Source organism: Equus caballus, chromosome 20 (genome assembly GCF_041296265.1).
Source record: "Equus caballus isolate H_3958 breed thoroughbred chromosome 20, TB-T2T, whole genome shotgun sequence".
In the NCBI taxonomy this organism is placed as follows: domain Eukaryota; kingdom Metazoa; phylum Chordata; class Mammalia; order Perissodactyla; family Equidae; genus Equus; species Equus caballus.
In genome coordinates, this window is record NC_091703.1 from 7,271,222 (window position 1) to 7,291,367 (window position 20,146).

At 37.9% G+C, this 20,146-nt stretch overlaps 1 protein-coding gene across 49 annotated transcripts in view; it reads left to right on the forward strand.

Annotated features, from left to right (window-relative positions):
- Positions 1-20,146, forward strand: part of FARS2 (phenylalanyl-tRNA synthetase 2, mitochondrial) — a 465,546-nt gene that overhangs the window by 108,981 nt on the left and 336,419 nt on the right. For all 49 annotated transcript variants that reach the window (XR_011429879.1, XR_011429877.1, XR_011429876.1 and 46 more), the window contains one exon: positions 16,026-16,185. Coding sequence is in view for 43 of the 49 variants with exons in the window: in XM_070244873.1 (XP_070100974.1) it covers positions 16,026-16,185 (160 nt within the window). In the remaining 6 variants the exon portion in view is untranslated. The remainder of the gene's footprint in view (positions 1-16,025; positions 16,186-20,146) is intronic.

Here is a 20,146-nt window from a genome sequence, read left to right on the forward strand (position 1 = left end):
TGCTTGATGTGCGTTACTGAAAGTTACTTGTACGGATGGAGTGGTTTAATTTTGCATTTTCAGTTTGGTAGGTGCAGGTGGGGAGGTAATGAGAGGGAGTTTTCTTTACCAGCCAGCCTCAGAACGGGCTAGCACCCTGTGACACTCACATCTCACTGAATGTACATTCAGATTCCCAAGTCTACTCTTAGATGTAAAAGATGACACTCCCACTGTTTGACTGATATGCCCTTTAACAAGTACCTTAAGTGTCTTCTTTCCTAGGCTTTGTCTTCAAATTTACTGTCTGATGTCATCCTTCTGACTCATCCTGGGGTAGGTCTCTATGAAATTATAAACTTGTTAAAATGAATGAATTTGAAAGATAAAATAGAATTTTCTTAAATTAGATACATTATCTAAACACTATGCTATTTTTCAGCTATATAGAGACTTTATATAATGTAACGATTGATAGCATTTCATCATGGCAATGATTTCTAACTTTTTTCTTTTACCATTTGAGAATCTGATGAGAGATTTGGACACTCTCCACAAATACACACACACACACACACACACACACACAGAGGATTTTGTATTATAGCTTAAGGGGGTATTAGATTACGCAATTAGAAGTCAGTGTCAAGGAGATAGTTCAGTCTCCATGTATGTAATTCCCAACCTAAGTGTGTAGCAAATTGAAAACAACTGCTGTTCTTTATTCTCTTAGCAATTTTCTCTCTTCCCACGTCTGCTGCTTCTTTATAATACTTCTCTTGGATCACAGTGCCATGCTGGGATTATGTTTGGGGATGGAATACATAAACAGCAGCAGAGGTTAGGGTTAAGTTAGCTGTTAGGAAGGCAGAAAATGCGCCTAACTTGGGAACGACCAGTTAGCTACTGGGGTGATTTGAGGATCGGGCTTGAAGTCAAGAATTAAGAGTCAGAGGCTGCCTACCAACAAGAGGGTGAGTTGAATGTGTTTGGGGAAGCTAAGGGAACAATTTCTGCCTAAATCTGAGAGCCTCTGTCCTAAGGCAGGGAATATTCCTGAGTAGTGGTCATTCCAGAACCAAGAAATAGAAATAGTTATTCTATGTTTAGAAAGCTCATACGGCAGAGAGAGCTACGTTGAAATCAGACTCAGGTGCAGAATTGGGTAGCACGGACCTTGTGGGGAGCAGATCTTATCACACATCTAGTAAAAGGTGACTCTTGGATGCCTGTTATGTATTGGGGTTTAGATAATTCATTTTATGTATTGCTTAAGGATTATGACCTAGGCTTAAATCAAAACTGAGAAGGATTTACGTTAGACAAATGGGAAGAGTAACTTTCTCACTGTAGGATCCCAAGCAAGAGACTGATTTTCAAATGGAATTTCGGTTACCTTCTCCAGGGTGATAATTCTCAATATTTTTAGGACATGGACTCTTAGATAAGGTGAACAACCCCTCAGTTCAGTTGCCCCAACTCTTTCACCTTTTCAGAGCAAAAACAACTCTGTGATAGAAATCATGTGTCATTTCATCGAAATTTGGCTGTGGAACCAGGTGGAATATGTATCCATCTGCTTTGGCAATAGTGGTATAAATGATTCTTATTTGAACTGCATTGTCTTAAGTATAATTTTAAAATCTAGTTGTTAGATGTTGATTCTGTCATGCATCAGTATATGCTGTAGCATTTATCAAGGAACCCACAATAAATTCATCCAAAATGATACAACTAAAAGTGATTTATTGTTAAAAAGCTCTACCAGTATTTGAAATCTGCAACCAACCTCAGATGGCACTGAAGGTGTACTGATAGTTTCCTTCTTGTGAATTGTGGTGGTTGGAACTTTCCAAATGTGTGTTCCAGGGCTGTTGGGAGCTTTTTTGTCTTATCCGTTTGTATTAATCAAGATTCTCCAGAGAAACAGAACCAACAGGATGTGTGTGTGTGTGTGTGTGTGTGTGTGTGTGTATGTATGTATGTGTGTATATGATTTATATAAAGAGATTTATTATAAGGAAGTGACTTACTTCCTTATGTGGAGACTGAGAAGTCTAGACTAAGGAGAGCCAGTGGTATAGTTTCAGTCTGACTCTAAAGGCTTGAGAAGCAGGAGAGCCAATGGTGTAAGTTCTAGTCCAAATCTGAGCCTGAAGACAAGAGAAGACAGGTGTCCCAGCTCAAAGATAGTCAGACAGAGGGAAAGAATTTTTCTCCCACTCAGTTTTTTATTCTGTTCAGATCTTCCACAGATGGGATGGCCCACTCACATTAGGGAGTGCAACCTGCTTTACTCAGTCTACTGACTCACCTGTCAGTCTCATCTAGTAACACTCTCAGAGACACATTCAGAAATAACATTAACCAACTATCTGGGCAGCCGGTGGCCCAGTTAAGCAGACACATAAAATTAACCATCACAGTTGTTGGGTAGCTAGACTTTGTAGTGAAACATTGAGAGTCCCCAGTCAATATTAATAACTCTTCAATTTTGTTCTATGAATGCCACGTTTTAGAAACTCTTAGTAAACTACTTAGCCAGTTACTAGTAAATAGCCTTTATTTATACATAAAAATATAAAAGTTTAGAATTATGCATTTTTCACACATCAGAATTGAATAAAGGACTTGAACTTTTGAGTTGTTGGCTCTTAGAGCCAGCCCATCTGTGGGCGTTGGCATCATATATGAAAAATGTTTCTGGTGGCATTGCTTGTTATTCTGGAAACAACACCAGCTTTTGAGCTGATGAGATGGAGTCAAATCCTGGCTTTGCAACTCACTCTCTGATGACCTTAGATAGAGTTATTTAACTGCTTTGAGCCTCAGTTTCCTTCATTAAAAAGAACAACTCCTTGGGGCTGGCCCAGTGTCTGAGTGGTTAGGTTCGTGCGCTCCGCTGCAGGCGGCCCAGCTGTTTCGTCAGTTTGAATCCTGGGCGCGGACATGGCACTGCTCATCAAGCCACGCTGAGGCAGCATCCCACATGCCACAACTAGAAGGACCCACAATGAAGAATATGCAACTATGTGCTGCGGGGCTTTGGGGAGAAAACGGAAAAAAATAAAATCTTAAAAAAAAAAAAAAGAACAACTCCTTAGTTGTGGTTAAAGAACCTAGCATGATGCCTGATGAGTGGGAGGTACTCAGCAAATGTTAACTCCCCACCCATCCCCTTATATTTATCTTAAAAATAGATGTCTACCCTTTTCATGTTGATTAAGTATAGATCTACCTGTATGTCATCAACATGAATTATTTATCTCGTGGGTCCTCCTTTTTAGGTCTGATCTACTTTTTTTCCTGTTGATTGATTAGTAGTGTCTTCTGTCATCTTCCTTTGGAATAGGTGATAGAGTTTAGGTGGAGCCTTGGTCCTGTTATATTTCACCTACTGAGATCGTGAATGAGCTGTTTAGCCTACCTGAAGAAGAAAGTGCAGTTTCTTTCTCTCTGTTTTATCTGTCATCATGGCCTAGGAAGAGGATGACAAGAGATCACAATTTTAGTCAATAGCAGAATGGATGACGTTTTCTCCTCCTTTGCCTGGTGGTTGTCACAAGAGCCAGTTCACACCAGGATGGGGTGTTTTTCGTTGTTGCCATTGTTGCCTTTTACCTCAATACATCCAGACATTTAATTTCTCATGGAATTTGTATACAGCTTCATGTAACTTCCTTGCTTTGATGGATTGAGCTTCTGATGTTTTCTCTATATAGGTTAGAGCTTGGCAGAATATTAGTCTACTTCCTTCTCTGATTGGTACCCCTAGAAGAACTCCTAAGAGAAGAAAAGTGCTGAAAAATATACTTGCCATGATATGCCAGTTAATAAAAGCAAGCACAACAACTGACCAGATTTCCAAAATACCCAGAAGCCTTTGGCCATCTCTTTGGAGAGTGGCAGGAGGCAGAGGTCACCAGTGATGCTCCGCTGACATTGCTGCAGAGGAAGTGCAGCTTCAGCGCAGTCCAGGCAAACAGCTGTGTGGAGTCGCATGGGCACTCACTTGCTGTCCTAAGGATTTTCCTGATCCTGGCTTCCTAAGAATATGTGTTTTTGTTACTAAGCGAGGAAGTAAATGGCCTTTATGATATATTAGTTTTCTCTCATGGAGGCTTCACTGAAGAGAGATTTGGAAAGACCTTGTGGTCCAGCAGGGACCTGTTTGAGTCTGCAAATGAAGATCTAGTGTAAGGGGTTTCCTAAGAAAGCTTAGACTGAAACCATTGGAACTTGTCCATTTGAAACTTGAGCTTCTTGTCTTGTATAGTACCCTTGACAGCCAATATTTTGTTCAGCTGCCTGGCAGAAGTTGCTTTACAACCACCAACGTATTTTTGTAGCATCTTTCACCACAGAACATTGACTGTTTCAAGTCTCTTCCCATTACTCCACTGGCACAAAATCTCATGGCAAGGAGAGGAAATGAGACAAGCAGCAGGGAGAAAATAAAGTCTGCTTTTTGCAATGCAGAGTGTTAATGCATTGCCTCCCTTGTGCTAATCTCTGTAACTTGATTAATTGGCATGTGGTGTGTTACAGAAAATCCAGGGAATGACAAAACTGATTCAATATCAATTAGCTAAAACAGGAACAGCCTTCCCACAGAGACCCTAGGACAGAGTTGTATTTAACTGGGCCCTTTCAAACACAGGTCTTCCCAAATAATGAGCAGGAGAGGATCTCACCTAGGGTCCAGTTGTTTAAAGAAATTAAAAAATGTGGAAATTGGTAGCTGAACTCCACTTGGATAAGTCTGCTATCCCATTATTATGTGTGTCTAGTCATCTCACTAAGACATCCCAATCCTTCCTCCAAAGAGATTTGAATACTTAATATTTGCTGAAATGCTTTAGTTGGATTTGAATAACATAATTGAATTTGCTTGCTGCATTCAGGGGAAATGAAGGCTTGGGAGTTCCTATGGTAAGATATGTAAACGTGCTTACTTTTAGAAGTGATTCTTTCTTATTTCTCTGTCTGTATACCAAGAATTAATAAGCAGTGGGCCTGCCAAATATATGAGGCTATATTCAGTAGAGTTCCAGGCTTTGTCTGTGACTCTCCAGGTGACTGGCTTGTCCCTGGGCCTCAGAGGTGATCTGCTGAGTGAGAAGTTTTGGTTGAGCTGAATTGGATATAGTTTGCCTTTGCGTTTGGATGCCATGTGTTCTTAGGAACCTCGTCCTAAACAGGAGTTTGTAAAAGAAGATACTAAGTGCTGTTCCTTTTGTTTACAGCCTAATGAGAGAGACAGATAAACTAGAAACTCTACACAACACAATAAGCAGAGTAAAGGAGTTATGGCCGTGCTACAGAAGAAGGAAATCTTTATCCCTCGGAGTGATAGTAGAAGGCTTACCAAAGAATCTTAAAGAGAAATTTGAAGTTATCCAGGCAGAGAAGGGGCGCTGTGTTGCAGGTAGTGGGAGTAGCAGATTTGAAGGCATTAAGATAAATGAGTCTGATGAATCCCTGGAACATACAGCATTGTGGAGTGGCTGGAGCATGGGGAAGTGATGGGAAATGAAGTTAGAGAGAGAAGTATAAACTGCTTCGTGAAGGGCCTTGTTTGTTACTTTTTGGAATTTGAGCTTTAGTTTAAAAAGAATGAGGAGTCTTTAATATCTTTAAACTTAAGAGTGATGCAATCAGATTGGCATTTTAGAAAAATGATCGTGCAGGGTAGCCTGTGGACTGGAGCAGTACAGGACAAGATTGGAGATGAAGGGACTAGGTAGAAGATTATTTGTAATCATCTAAGAGAGAAGCAATGCAGGCCAAACGAAGGAAATGGCAGGGATGACAGATATGAAAGGATGGACTTGAGAGATGTTAAGCAGGTGGAATTTACTGGATTTGGTGGCTGCATGTAGGGGAATGAGGGAAAGGGAAGAGCTGTTGAAAAGAACTCTTAGGCTGCTTTCTCATTACCATTCCCAAAGTTAGGGATCACAGGAGAAGTGTGTTTTGGGGTGGGGGTCAGGAGAGCTAGTTGAGTTTGGGATATGTTTAGGTGGAGGATTTGCAAATGTGGGTGTCCAGTTGGCAGATGCATATATGTGTCTGGGCCCTGGCACAGTAGTCTAGGGTGGAGATGGAGATTTACGATCCATCAGTGTATAGATGTAGTTGCAGGTTTGAGTTTAGCTGCCTCATCTAGAGGAGAGTAAGAAGTGTACAAAGCTGAAAAATGAGTCCTGTGGAATACAACAGTTAGTGACAGGAAAGGAAGGAAAAGGAAGCTGTGAAGAAAACCAAGAAAGAGTGTGACCAGCTTACCTGTGAAGAGGCGAGAGAGTCATTATAGCAGGAGAGGGGATTAGAGGGAGCTTTGTTCATCTTGTGGACTGTTTGTTTATAGAGAAGAATTGAACGCATTTACTGAGGAGACAGAGTCAGAAGAGAGATGAAAGGTATAGGAGATGTGGGATGATTTCTAAGTAAGAAGTTTGAGGACACAGAAAATGAGGGGATGAGGAGTATCCAAGTCTCTGGGAGAGGAGTTAGCAATGCCTAGAGCCTGAGCACAGAAAGGCACGCTTTGTGTTTTTTTAAACTAAGGTGGACATGAGGGATTGAAGCATGAATGTGAAGGCAAATGCGTTTATTAAGGGGACTAGGAGGCTGGAAGTTGAGGGGTTCTTTTCTGATGACTTCTCTTTTCTCAGGAAGAAGGCAAAGCCAGTTTTTATTTTTCCTAGTGAAAGTGGGAGAGACATTTTAAGCAGTGAGAAACATGGTTAGGATAATCTCTGAAATTAATTGGAGAGAACAGCTAATACTTCTCCAAGATCTGGTTCTTGATTCAGCACATGCTTATGAGGCAGTTGTAAGTTAACCAAGCAGTCAAGAAGAAATGCCGGAAGCAGCTGCTCTTCAAGGTCCTGAGATGATGGTCCTTGCTCTGAGGTCACACCTGTTACACAGAGCCCTTTGCCATTGCTCCCAAGTGGGTTAAAAATCACGGAGTCTGTCTCTTTCACAGAAAGAGTTTGAGATGCTGCTCTTTGGGCTTTAGTCTCTCTTTAGCTTGCTGACCTCATCAGAGGATTATATGGTCCCTACATTCAATTTTTTAATAAATGTTTTATTTTGGAATAGTTGTACGTTTACAGAAAGTTGTGAAGATAGTACAGAGTTCCTGTGTACCCCGCAACTAGTTCCCCCATTATCAACATCTTACATTAGTATGGTATATTTGTCACAATTAGTGAATGAATTCTTATATATTATTACTTATATTTATTTATTTATTTTTATTATCATTATTTTTGAGGAAGATTAGCCCTGAGCTAACATCTGCTGCCAATCCTCCTCTTTTTGCTGAGGAAGACTGGCCCTGAGCTAACATCTGTGCCCATCTTCCCCCCGTTTTATATGTGGGACGCCTGCCACAGCATGGCTTGATAAACAGTGCGTAGGTCCGTACCTGGGATCCAAACCAGCGAACCCTGGGCCGCCAAAGTGGAGTGTGTGAACTTAACTGCTGCACCACCAGACCAGCCCCTACTTATGTTTATTCTTTATTTCCAGACTTTCTTGCTGTCGCCTTTTCAGTAATCTTTGGCAGTGGGAGGAGCAATTGTTTATTGATACTTCAGAAATTTGAGTTGAACCAATAATTTAAACGGCTTCCCTTAGTGTGTCTTTGTGATTGTCTTATCTTAAACCCTACTTTTTATCTCTTTGAGAATCATATAACTGAGGGGGAAAAAAGGCGTCAGAGAAAAATAAGTATCAACTGGGATTTTGTCAAGTCAATATGACTCTGGGTCAGTTATATGCGTCTTTCATTTAAGAAGTACATTACCTAGTAAATGCAGTTTGTTAGGTAAAAATCTTTCAAAAATGGATTCATGAGGGATAAATAATGAAAAGAGTGGGTTTTTTTGGTGAAAAGATTGTGCTCCATCACCAGTGATAACACAACACACTTTCCTATCCTGTTTGCCTCTAGATGGCACTGATTTTATACTGGCCTATAATTTTTAAGCTATACAATTTGGAATAAAAAATTCTCTTCTGGTAACATTATGTCTGTGTTCACTAGCTCAGTCTCTGTTTTTCACTTGCTGCTGAGCATAACACACAACTAGGAACCTCTTTTACTTCCTGTAGAGTCAGTCAGAACAAAGTCATTAATGAGCGATGGGGAATTTCTTGATACTTTTGTAGGTAAAAAGGAGGAGAGCATTTGTATCATGTAATCTCCAGTGAAATAATTCTGAAAAATTTTAAATTAGTCTGTCCGTTCTCTCCAGGTCCCTTTTTCTGTTGTCATTTGGGAGTTGTCCTGAGCCATTCCTCCAAGTTGAACTTAGTTCTCTGGCACCCACTTTGCAGCACCAAGAAATTTTAAAATTCTTCAAAAAGAAATCTGCTTTATCTTACAGACAACTATCTTGTATTCTATGGGTACCTTTGCGTTTTTACTTCCCAGCCCTGTTAGTATTCCAACCCAAAACCCCCTCTGCTCCCATCTGCCAAAAAATTCTCTTTACTTGTTACTCAGAGACTATTATTTTTAGTTTTTTTCCATCTAATTATGCTGATAATCTTTTGAGTCAGATCCTTTCTAATAGAGTCATACAGCTAAATTAAACAATTTTTAAAATATTAACTTGCAGAAATGTTTTATGACTGTAGGAGTAGCTTCATTCTAAGACACAGCACATCAGTCAACCAAAATGTCATATGGATGCTATTGTTGAGATTTTGAAGCTCCACCTCCTCCTTCATCTCCTCCTCCTCTTTCTTCTTCCCCTGCTCCTTCCGCTTCCCTGCTCTTCTTTATTAAATACTGATTTGCATAGCCTGAATTCATTGTTATCTCCTATTTTCTTTCTTGTACTCAACCTGTCTACTTAAACTATTTTGTTTGGCTGTATCACCCAGCAGTATTTTTTCATTAACTTTATCTTGGGTTATTTTTTCACTACTCATGTTCCTTGCATTTGATACTGTGCAGAGCAAGAATGCTGCTATGGTCTGTCCTATGGGGCTGTAGAATTTTGCTCTATTACCTCAGGCAAAGATTGACTTGGGAACTTAGAATTAACTAAATTGGTGACAGTAGTGCATGACTGGATTACTAACTGGTTAAAATTTCAAATGCTGTTGAAGTGACTTTATTGTATTTATTTCAATGTTATTATGCAGAAATGCTTTGTAACTTGAAAACATTCTATCTGTTTCTAATTTGCCTTTCTAAATGTTGTCTCGACACTGCTACTATGGTTTTCTTGTTCTGGTACTTCCTTAGTTTGTTTAGGTTATTCAGAAAGTGAGCCTAATTTTTTCTTTCATGGTGAGATTAGGCTAGCCCCCCAAAGCTGTTGCCTGGGCCCAGACCCCTCAAGCAGGAAGGGTGGAATTATTTCATCAGCATTAAAGGTTAAGTTAAAATGCAATGAACATGTACTCTTGTGCATCCCACATGCTTAAAATATTCTTATTGGGTACCCTTGAAGGACCTTGCCTTTTATGAGCCCCCAGCCACCACAGGGACTACTTGAGTTAAGGTTTTATTTTGATTATTTTCTATGATATGTCATCTTTCAGAGCTTTATAAAAACAGCAATATCACAGACCCATGTCTTGCCTTTCTAGCAGGTTTCTTCTGAACCACTTTTGGGTTTGAGCAGTATTTCTTCTGCTTTCTCACTTGTGTGAGGATTATTTATTTGCTCAACTTAAAGCATTTCTTTTCCACATTTCTGCTGCTGTTTTCCTTTGGTTCTCTTATTTCCTTTAGATAAGGAGGAAAGGGCTGAGATCACCTGCATCAAGCGCTGGTGTCATAATAGATGTCACAGGGATATCAGCCTCCCAATGCTCATTGTCTTTGAAGTCTATGTGGCCTCTAGCACACAGTGACTTCCTGTTAATGATGCAGAACATCGTTATAGCTCGCTTTTGGTTTCAAAGCAGTTCTCAAATACCTGTTCACATTGATACAGTTGCACATATTAATACATTTGAAAGGCAAATCTTAATTATCATTTTTGGAGGGCTTTATTGGACCTTGTACAATGATAATGATTTAATTAGGATAATCACTATTTTGTATAGATTCCTAAAGCAGTATCACTGTGTGAAACCACAGCTGCTCATCTCTGTTCGTGTTTTATGTCCAGTTCTTAATCCCATCCATCTGACTTTATAGATCTTTCTTACACTGAAGCCAAAAGATGATAATGTATAAGCTGTCATGGAAATAACCGTGAAGTTTAGAAGATGAGGTCACGAGTCAGATTTTGGTTTGAATTCAGGCTGCACCACGTAACCGGGTAACAATGGCAATCTGCTTAACTTCTCTAAGCCTCAGGTTTCTTATATGAAAAATGGGGAAATAATAAGGATTTTGAGGATTAAATGAAACCATTTAGTAAGTAAGGTAAGCTCCCAATAAGGTAGCAAATATAGTAAATGATCAGTAACTGTTAGCTAATAATAATGCAAGCAGCAGCAGCGGAGTTTGTTATAGGGTCATGGTGTTTGTCACAGGAACTCAGAGAGAGTCAGGGTTGGTAAGTAGTTGGCATAAATATATGAGGCCGACTATATAGATTAAACCAATGACCAATGGATATTTTTAAATAGCTGAATAGAAAAATGACTGCTTTGGGAACCACACACCAGTCTTAAATAACTCCTTGAAATAGTGCTTTCATCCAGGCCCCTTTTACACTTGGCTACTTCATAGGATTTTGCATAGATGTGTATTACTCTTCTGACTATTTGCTTTTTTATTTTCTTTTTAAATGTGCATTTAATATCTGGGCCATTTTGAAAGTCTTTTGACTTTCTAAATTTTAAATTTAATTGGCTTTGCAATCCACTTTTATTCTTAAACCTGATTAGAATTAATTTCTTTCACCTGTTCTTTTCTCACTTGTGAACTACTTGCCCTGGCTTCTGTAAGCAGTGCAGTAGGGGTGGCATTTGTGTTCTGGGTCTTTTGGGTTTGTGCAAGGGCACTTAAGAAAATGTCAGAGAAATACAAGAAATCCTAGTGGAAAAACAAAATGACACAGCCTATTGTGTGCAGTTAATGGAAATCTAATTTAATTTTATCAACAGTTGATGTCTCTCAAACAGAGCTAAGTGAGAGGCAGCCACTTAGAGAGGTCCCTGGAATCAGGGGTGAAATGAGTGTTTTAGTCCCCACTTGATGACTAATTGGCTAAGTGGTCTTGGCCTTTCTGGATCTTCACCTCTCTGGATTCTGTTTCTTGCTTTTTTGAGGAAGATTATCCCTGAGCTAACATCCACTGCCAATCTTCCTCTTTTTGCATGTGAGCTGCTGCCACAGCATGGTCACTGACAGACAAGTGGTGTAGGTCCACGCCTGGGAACCGAACCTGGGCCACCAAAGCAGAGTGCACCAAAGTTAACCTCTAGGCCACCAGGGCCGGCTCCTGTCAGTGTTTTAATTTGCATTTCTCTTTTGAACACCTTTTCATATGTTTAAGGGTCATTTTTGTATCTTTTTTTGTGAATTGTCTGTTCCTTTATTTTTCCCATTTTTCTATTGAGTTTTGGCCCTTTGTCAACTTTTCAAAGTTCCTTTTATATTAGGAATATTATCTCTCTCTTGTGGTGTTACCAGAAAGTTTTTCCTTCTCTTTCTTCTTTTCAATTTTACAGGTAGAAGGGTCTTTGTGTTCTCTTCTGTTTTTCTTAATGATTTTTAGTTTTATAATATTTTAGTCAAAGTATAGTTTATTGTTTCTTCTTTATAGAATGTACTTATATTTTTATTGTGATCTGATACCTGATCAATTTTTGTGAATATTCTCTGAGAAAAAAGAACTTGAGAAAAAAGGGCATTTTATTTTCTTGAGAAGAAAGCGTAGTTTATATCATCAGGGGAGCAAAATATATATATATGTATATATACACATATTTATATTTACATGTGTGTATGTATATATACACACATACATATTGTATATATATATGTAAGATTTCCTCTTATTGTGTTGTTTGTGCCTTCTGTCTTAATTAATTTTGTGTACTTTGTCTTATACTAAGAATGCTGTATTAAAGTCTCCTATTATTATTAATGTGTCTAAGTGTGTCTTTTCATCTCCTATGCCTTCTTCTAAATAAAGGTGATTACTGTCTTATTTGATGTGTAGATATTATAAGTAGTATGCATTCATTGTCATTTGAAACTTTTAGAATTAATACAAGATCTTCTTTGTCATGTTTAGTGTTTGTTTGCCTCAGTTCTCCTTTTTCTGATTTCATGATTACTTTGCTTGATTTTTTTATTGTTTTATTGTTTCCCTTTGCCTGTTATATGCTGTCCATTCCTTTATTTTTAACATTATTTTATGTATGTCTCTTGTATGCAGCATATAGTTAGGTGGATCATGCTTTGTGGCCTGATTTAATGTTTTTGTCTCTGTTGGTTCTCTTTTAAGAGTTAAGTTAGTCTCATTCACACTTAGTGATACGACTGATACTTTTGGTCTCAACGCTATCATAATATTTTGTAGTTATGTTATATTTATTATATTTATTTCTCTACAAGATATGTTTTCTTTGCTCTTGAGTTAAATTTTTGTTTTCTTTAGCAAGGTTTATATTTTTGTTTTCATGGTTACTTTTGTATTTATACATCTCTAAATGCCCTTGTTCCATCTTTTTCTTATTTAACTTATCTAGTTTGTCTTAAAGATATCCTTTCACTATTACCTATTATGTATGCAATAACCAATGAGTGTATTCACTTTCCACTTTGACTCTCTTTTCTTCCACTTTTTTGTTACCTTATTTCTACTTTGTCATGACATAGGACAATTGTATGTTAACCTTCCAACTTAATCCCTAGCTCTGTTTTAGTCTCAAATCTACAGTTTTCTGTGTTAATTAGTTATCCATCAATTTTTTTTCCATCAGAATTTTCCCAGTTATCTCTTGCTTGAATAAAGCTCATACTTTGGTGACTTCTTCAAAAAGAGCTCATTAATGTAAAATTCTCTGTGTTCTTGTCTGTTTAAAGCTTTTCCTGTAGACTTGATACTCAAAGGCCAGCATTGCTGGATATAAAATTCTTGGTCCAGACTTTTTCTTATTGACTTGTTTGAAAGTGTGGCTCTGTTGTTGCCTTGTTTCTTTTGTTGTTTTTGAAGAGTCTGATGCTAGTCTAATTGCTTTGCCCTGCTAAGTTATCATTTGATCTTTTTGCCTACAGGCCTTGAGAATTTTTTCTGTTCGTCTTTGAAGTCTGTCTGTCTTCTGTTTGTCTAGAGTATGTCTTGTATTTGGTTCTTCCAGGTTCCTTTTCTCAGGTACCCATTATGTCTGGTCCCTGTTAGTTCTGTTCCACTGTTTTGTTTTCCCTCTTTCAGGGACTCCAGTTATATAAACGTTATTCCTTCTTTGCTTGTCTTCCAATTGCACCATTTTCTCTCTGATTCTTTATCTCATTGTCCTTTTCTTGGTTGTTTTCCTGCTTTTCTTCAATGCCTCTTATTAAATCTTCATTGAGTTCATTATCCTTTGTGTACTTTGTAATTTAGACTTGTAGTTCTGAGATGATTTTTTTCTTCTATTTCTTTCCTGAGTTCAATCAGTTTTCTTTTTATTTCTTTCTGTTTTTCAACCATTTTTGTTCTTAATGTTTGAGTTTCTTTTTTTTTTAAAGATTTTATTTTTTTTCCTTTTTCTCCCCAAAGTCCCCTTGTACATAGTTGTATATTTTTAGTTGTGGGTCCTTCTAGTTGTAGCATGTGGGATGCCACCTCAGCATGGCTTGGCAAGGGGTGCCATGTCCACTCCCAGGATCCGAACCAGCGAAACCCTGGGCCGCTGATGCGAAGCATGAGAACTTAACCACTTGGCCACGGGGCCAACCCTAATGGTTGAGTTTCTTACTCAAGCAATTGGTTATATCCCCAAATGCTTGGTTGAGCATATTTAATTTAGTTTTCAAGCATTATCTTACATTTTTCATCTGTTTCTGGATTTTCTTTCTTTGGGAGGAGAGTTAGATTTTCGTCAGTTGAACTGTTTGGAATGGTTTTCTTTCTCTTTTTTTGGCAATAATTCTTTATAGTTCTATAAAGAATTTTCTTCTGTTTTTTGTGGATTTTTGGTTGTTTAGAGGATTTTGTAGTTCTCTGGTACCCTTTTCTGTTAGTGTAGCAAAGTGCAATGTCTTTAGTGGAATTTTTTGGTGGGTGGTGGGGAATGGCTTTGTAAATCCTCTAATTTTTTAGGTTTGTTTTATCTTGTTGAACCCTAAATTTTCTCTTTTCCTTCTTTTATTCCTCCCCACACAATTATTATTTATTTTGAAGCTTAGGCACTCTCTATCTCATGCTGAGGGTATGGTGTTTAATAGTTTTGTTTGTTCTAATGTATTTTTAGAGGAAATATTGAAAGATGTAGACGTTAGCAGCTGCATCGTCTTCAGCTTTCATAGGAATAATTTGAGTCCTAAGATAGTAGAATCTTTTTCTGAAAAGATTTTTGTTTGATTTTGCTAGACACATAGAGGAACTACCCATCTGGGATTGACTTAGTCCATTTTCACTGCCTGAGGTTATCTCTGTTGCCCAGGTAATGTGACACCTGGCTGCAGGTCTATACAGGAACAGGTTTACTTTTGTGTTCATCCTGGTCATGAGAATAAGTCCTTTAGGGCTGTTTATCTGACATCCCAACTTGGTCAGGTGCTGCAGGTTTCCACTTTTGCCTCACTTGCCTGGGAAGCTGTCACAACCAATGTTTAGTTTTCCAGTAGATACACTGAATAGGGAAGTATTCTCAGTATTTCTCTCTGGCTTTGTGCTGGGCTTTCTTTTGGCTCTGTGCTTTCTTATGGAGTTTTGTTTAGTAATTACTCTCTATTATGTTACTTCTTCAGTGCTTTTAAGAATTTTTGTATTTTTTCGTAGATTTATCAGGAGGTTTGGCTCTAATTACCCAGCCCAACACTACTAGAAACAGCAGTTGAGTCATTCTGTTATTAAAACATTCTTTTAGGGACTGGCCTGGTGGTATAGTGGTTAAGTTCGCGTGTCCCACTCCGGCAGCCTGGGGTTTGCGGCTTTGGATCCTGGGTACAGACCTGTACACTGCTCATCAAGCCGTGCTATGCTGGCATCCCACATATAAAATAGAGGAAGATTGGCACAGACGTTAGCTCAGGGCAAATCTTCCTCACCAAAACAAACAAAGAAAACAGCATTTTTTATTTTGTATTTCATGGAACTTCAGGTGCAAAGAATGATAGATTCATTTGCTCACTGCTCCATCTTGAGTCAATCTCCTAGTGTGTAAAGCTCTGCTTTATTATTAAAGATAGGGACACTTTGTTTTAGTGGTTAAAGCGGGTTGTGAGTAATAATAGCTGTGATTAATAATAATGATTGTGGTGTTAATGAAGGCAGTCTCTTTAGCCATTGCAGTGTGCCAGGTACTCTGTGCTTTTCATGCATTGTTCTATTTAATTATTACAAAGTCTCTTAAGTTAGTATTATTCTTCCTACTTTATAAATCATTACCTGAGGCTTACCTACCATATCACTTGCCGGAGTTTACCTGGATAGTAAGTGAGAGAAATATGTTTCAGACCCTGCCCTGGGCTTTGGAGATAGAGCATTAGCAAAGTCCAGCATGTTTCCCGCCTTCATGGACTTTACAGGATTTAATTCCTAGACAATACTTTCTTACCTAATCTCAGGTCACGCTGTAAGGACACAGTGGGATGGTCAGGAATATAATTTTAGAGTCTGAAAGCCTGATTCACTGTTATTTCCACCAGCATAGAGGACAGTGTCTCTTGTGAGGAAATGATTGTAAATTAATGCAAAAGTAAAATGGAGAGATTATCAAAGATTAGAAAAGATTCTCCTTTGCATGTAGCATAGTGCTTTGTTCAAAGTTGACACTAAATGAATGTTAATTTCATATGTTCATTGACTATGATTTAATGGATTTTATTCCCACATTATGTTTTTTGATATAGACTGGCTAGGATACTGTTTTTATTTATTTATATTACTCCTCTTGGTTTACAGTTGTTTGCTGGCATAAAGAATGGAGAAAGCCTGCAGCTCTTTGAACAAAGTTCTCGCTCTGCCCATAAACAAGAGACACATACCATGGAGGCCATGAAGCTCGTAGAGTTTGACCTTAAACAAACACTTACCAGGCTTGTGACACATCTTTTTGGAGATGGTAGGTATTCAAATACTTTTGTCTTTGGGGGCTTAAATATTCGACAATTACCATCTTCCTGAAATCATTAAGGTTACTTGTGTCTTGCGTTTTTGGTCTAAGTTGAAGCTTAATGGGTCAGGTCATTAGTGAGATAGAACTTACGAATTTCCTGGTTCATTCTGTTTGAGGAGTAGAAGGATATGAAAGTGGAATTAGCTAGAGAAAGAGAAATGATTACAACCTTTCGTAAGAATGATAATGGCTTAAGATCAGTGCCATCAGTGGAGAAAAAGTATACAAGCCCATTAGTGCTGTTGTATTACTATATTATCATTAGGTCAGACTTGATCAATGGGGCAAGAATCTTAGCCATGTTAGTGAGCCTGGTGGAAAATTTTACTTATTGACATACTAATTACTACCAGCAACAGCAAAAATATGAATTTCCTGGAGGAAGCACAGTGTTTTTAGGACCTGGACTCTCACTTTAGTCACTTACCCTCCATTATTTCTCCAAGAAAATATTTTGTCTGGAATGTCCCCCTTCCCCTCCAACAATTTCTAACTTATTTGAGATAATATTTTGTTTGTTTTTAGGAAGATGTAAAGAGTAGGTTAAGAGATTTTCCCTAATTGTGACCTACATTTAAAAAATGTTTAGAAGAGAAAAGCCTAGTATGGTTAGGGTTCTCTTTTGTCCTATTATTCTTGTGAACTTTTTAAAGAACAGCTTTATCGAGGTATAATTGACATAAAATAAACTATACATATTTAAAGTGTACAATCTGCTAAGTTGACATACAATAGACTGAACATATTTACACAATTTTTTAAGTTTGACATTTGTATACACCTGTGAAACCACCAGCAGAATCAAGATAATGAACGTGTCCATTACCCCAAAAGCTTCCTCCTGTCCGTTGGTAATCTCTCCTTCTTACCCTTCCGTACAGCTCTTCACCCCAGGCAACCAGTGATCTACATTCTGTCACTATTGATTAGTTTGCACCTTCTAGATTTATATAAATGGAATCCTATAATGTATACTCTTCTCTTTTTTGATCTGTCTTCGTTCACTTATTGTAATTATTTTGAGATCCATCCATGTCGTAGTGTATATCAATAGTTCATTTCTTTTTATTGCTAAGCAGTATTCCGTTTCATAGTTTGTTTATCCATTCACCTATTGAGAGACATTTGAGTTGTTTCCAGGTTTCTGCTATTACAAGTAAAGCTTCTATACACATTCATGCACAAGTCTTTGTATGAACATATGATTTCATTTCTCTTTGGTAAATACAAAGTTATGGAATGGCTAGATCATATGGTAGGTGTATTTTAACTTTCTAAGAAACCACTAAACTGTTGTCTGAAGTGGTTTTACTATTTTACATTCTTTCTAGTAGTATATGGAAATTCCAGTTGTTTCTAGGTCTTCAACAACACTTGGTAGGGTCAGTCATTTTAATTTTAGCCATTCTAATAGAAGTGTAGTGGTATGTCACATAAGCATTCAGCATATATAAAGAACTCCTCTAAAAAGCAAGGAAAAAATTAACCTAAGAGAGAGATGGATGAACATGAAGGTGACAAATGATGTAGCTAGAATGACTAATGAGTTTATGTGAAGGTACTCACCCTTATTAGTAATGGGAGGAAAGCAAGTGAAAACCACCGTGAGCTATCCTTTGTTATTCTTCACTTGAAAAAAAAATTAAAAACCTGACATTTGTAAGTATTGACAAAAATATAGAAAAATAAGATGTAGTCCAAAGTCCAGGGCTTATGTAGGAGTCTCAGTTACCATTCCACCAGCTGGAACTTGAGTAGTCACTTACTACTCTTGATTCACCTCTATGTTTTCATACCTCCAGATTTCCCCTATTTGTGTGTAAAGTCACATATGTGTTTAAAAGGATTCTTATTGTAATTTATTAAGCCTCTGCTGCCTTGTTTTAGTAAGATATTCCAAAGTTTGTTGGAATATCTTGACTGCTGTATTGTCAAAAGCATAATTCATGTACTGTTTAAGAAACCGCTAAATAATCCTATGTATTCTTTATCTACATATATTTTTTAAAAGAGTACATCCACGTCATGCTAGCATCTTTTTCTAGGAGATAGAGAATGGTATTAGGGAGGGAGGTAGAAACCAGGCTTCAAGTGTGTTCATAGTGTTCTATTAAAATAAAAAAGGATATGAAATTAAATGTGACAAAATGTTATGATTTGGTAAAATTGAATAGTGGGTGGATGGATGTTTGCTATTTTCTATTTCTTTTAGTTTGAAATGTTTTATATTAAAATCATATAATGTATTAGTGAAACAGGTTCCAGATAGAGATTGCTGATAAGAAAATCTTATTATAGCCAGCTTCTCTTTACTTTCATGATAAAAGAAAGGAATTGTGATATTTTTAGCAGTAATATAATCTATTTAATGCTGGAATGCTGGGAGATGGATTGTGTTGTTCAGACCATTTTCTAGGCAGGTTAAGGTAAAGGGATTCTAGTATTTTACAGAGATACCGTTCTGTCTCTAGTAGCTTTACAAAAAGATTGACGGTTGTCTGAAGTTTTCCATTGTCAATTGTTTTTAAAGCCCTCCTTGTTTATATGTTGCTACACATTTCTCTCATGAAATGATTTGCTGTTTGCAAGGTTTAGAAACTGCCTCCTGGTTAGATAACTGAGTGGTTCTGAATAGGCAGGCAGCCTCCTTTCTGTAATGACTAGTATTTGTGTTTCTCCTACTACTTTGTTATTTTTCATTCCTTTCCAGCCTCCTCCTCTTGTTTAGTCCCCTCAGCCCCTTCACCTGGATAATTTTACTTTTCCTGTGGTGTCAACTCAGATGTCCTCATCCAGGAACCTTTCCTGGAACACGTGCTGAGTCTCAGAAGTGGTGTCTCCTCTCCGTGCTTTTCTAAACTCTCTTTGGGGGCGGATTTTCACTTTTCTCAGCAAGATGTGCTGCTGGGAAATCCAGCCCCAGGTTGCCGGCATCACAATACTGAATAAGCTAGATGTAACTCCTGTCTTCAGGGAGCCGCAAATCTTAACCCTCTCACACGGAAACATAACATGTGATGGGAGTACTCAGGAGAGGCCTCCTCTGCGGTTTGCCTGTGCTCCAGGAAAGGGTCCTGCTTGGAAGACATCTGAGCTGACACTCGTCATTGAGAACTAGCATGAAGTGTACAGCAGTAAGGAATGAAGGAAGGAAGAGGGGAAAAAGAGAAAAGTGGTTAACAGGAAAATCTCATGACCGCTGAGAAATGGTAGTGTAGAATCAGAAAATTAAACTTAAGTTCTCTTTCATCCACACATTCTGGAATCCTGAACAGGTCATTTAGGCTTTAACTCAGCTTTCTAACTTTTAAAAGTTGAGCAATAATAACTTGTTTCTTATGAGAGTAAAGTGAGATAACATGTGAAAGATGCCTTGTAAGAAGAAAATATTAAATAAATGTGTAAATATGAAAAAAATAAAGGAAGAGGGAAGAGAAGGAAAATTAAGACAGGGCAGTAAAAACGGAGCATATGTAGAAATAGGAACACAATCAAAGAGCAACAGTTATGGTTGATTTGTCTTTATTTTCTCTAATGAAATAAGATGTAGCTTTATACCCAACTATGGCATAACAGTCAAATTGGTGGTGATGGTGGCCTTAATATCCTCTGAGCACCAGCAAATATTTAAAAAAGTAAACACTGTACTAGACCCTGTATGGATTATAAGAACCTTCCCAGGGGCCTTGAGGATACACATTTCTCTGAATACAGTTGTGGACTTTCCTTTGTTTTATTTTTAGTATTTGTATGTAAATAGCTTTAAAAACTGTGCATTAAGTTGAAGGTTTCCAGCGAGCAGCTTTCCTGATATAAAACCATTTCTGCAGTGTGTGATTTTTCTGACTGTGATGCCTGTCTTCACATGGTGGACATGCTTTTGGCCAAGAATTGATCATCTTAACCT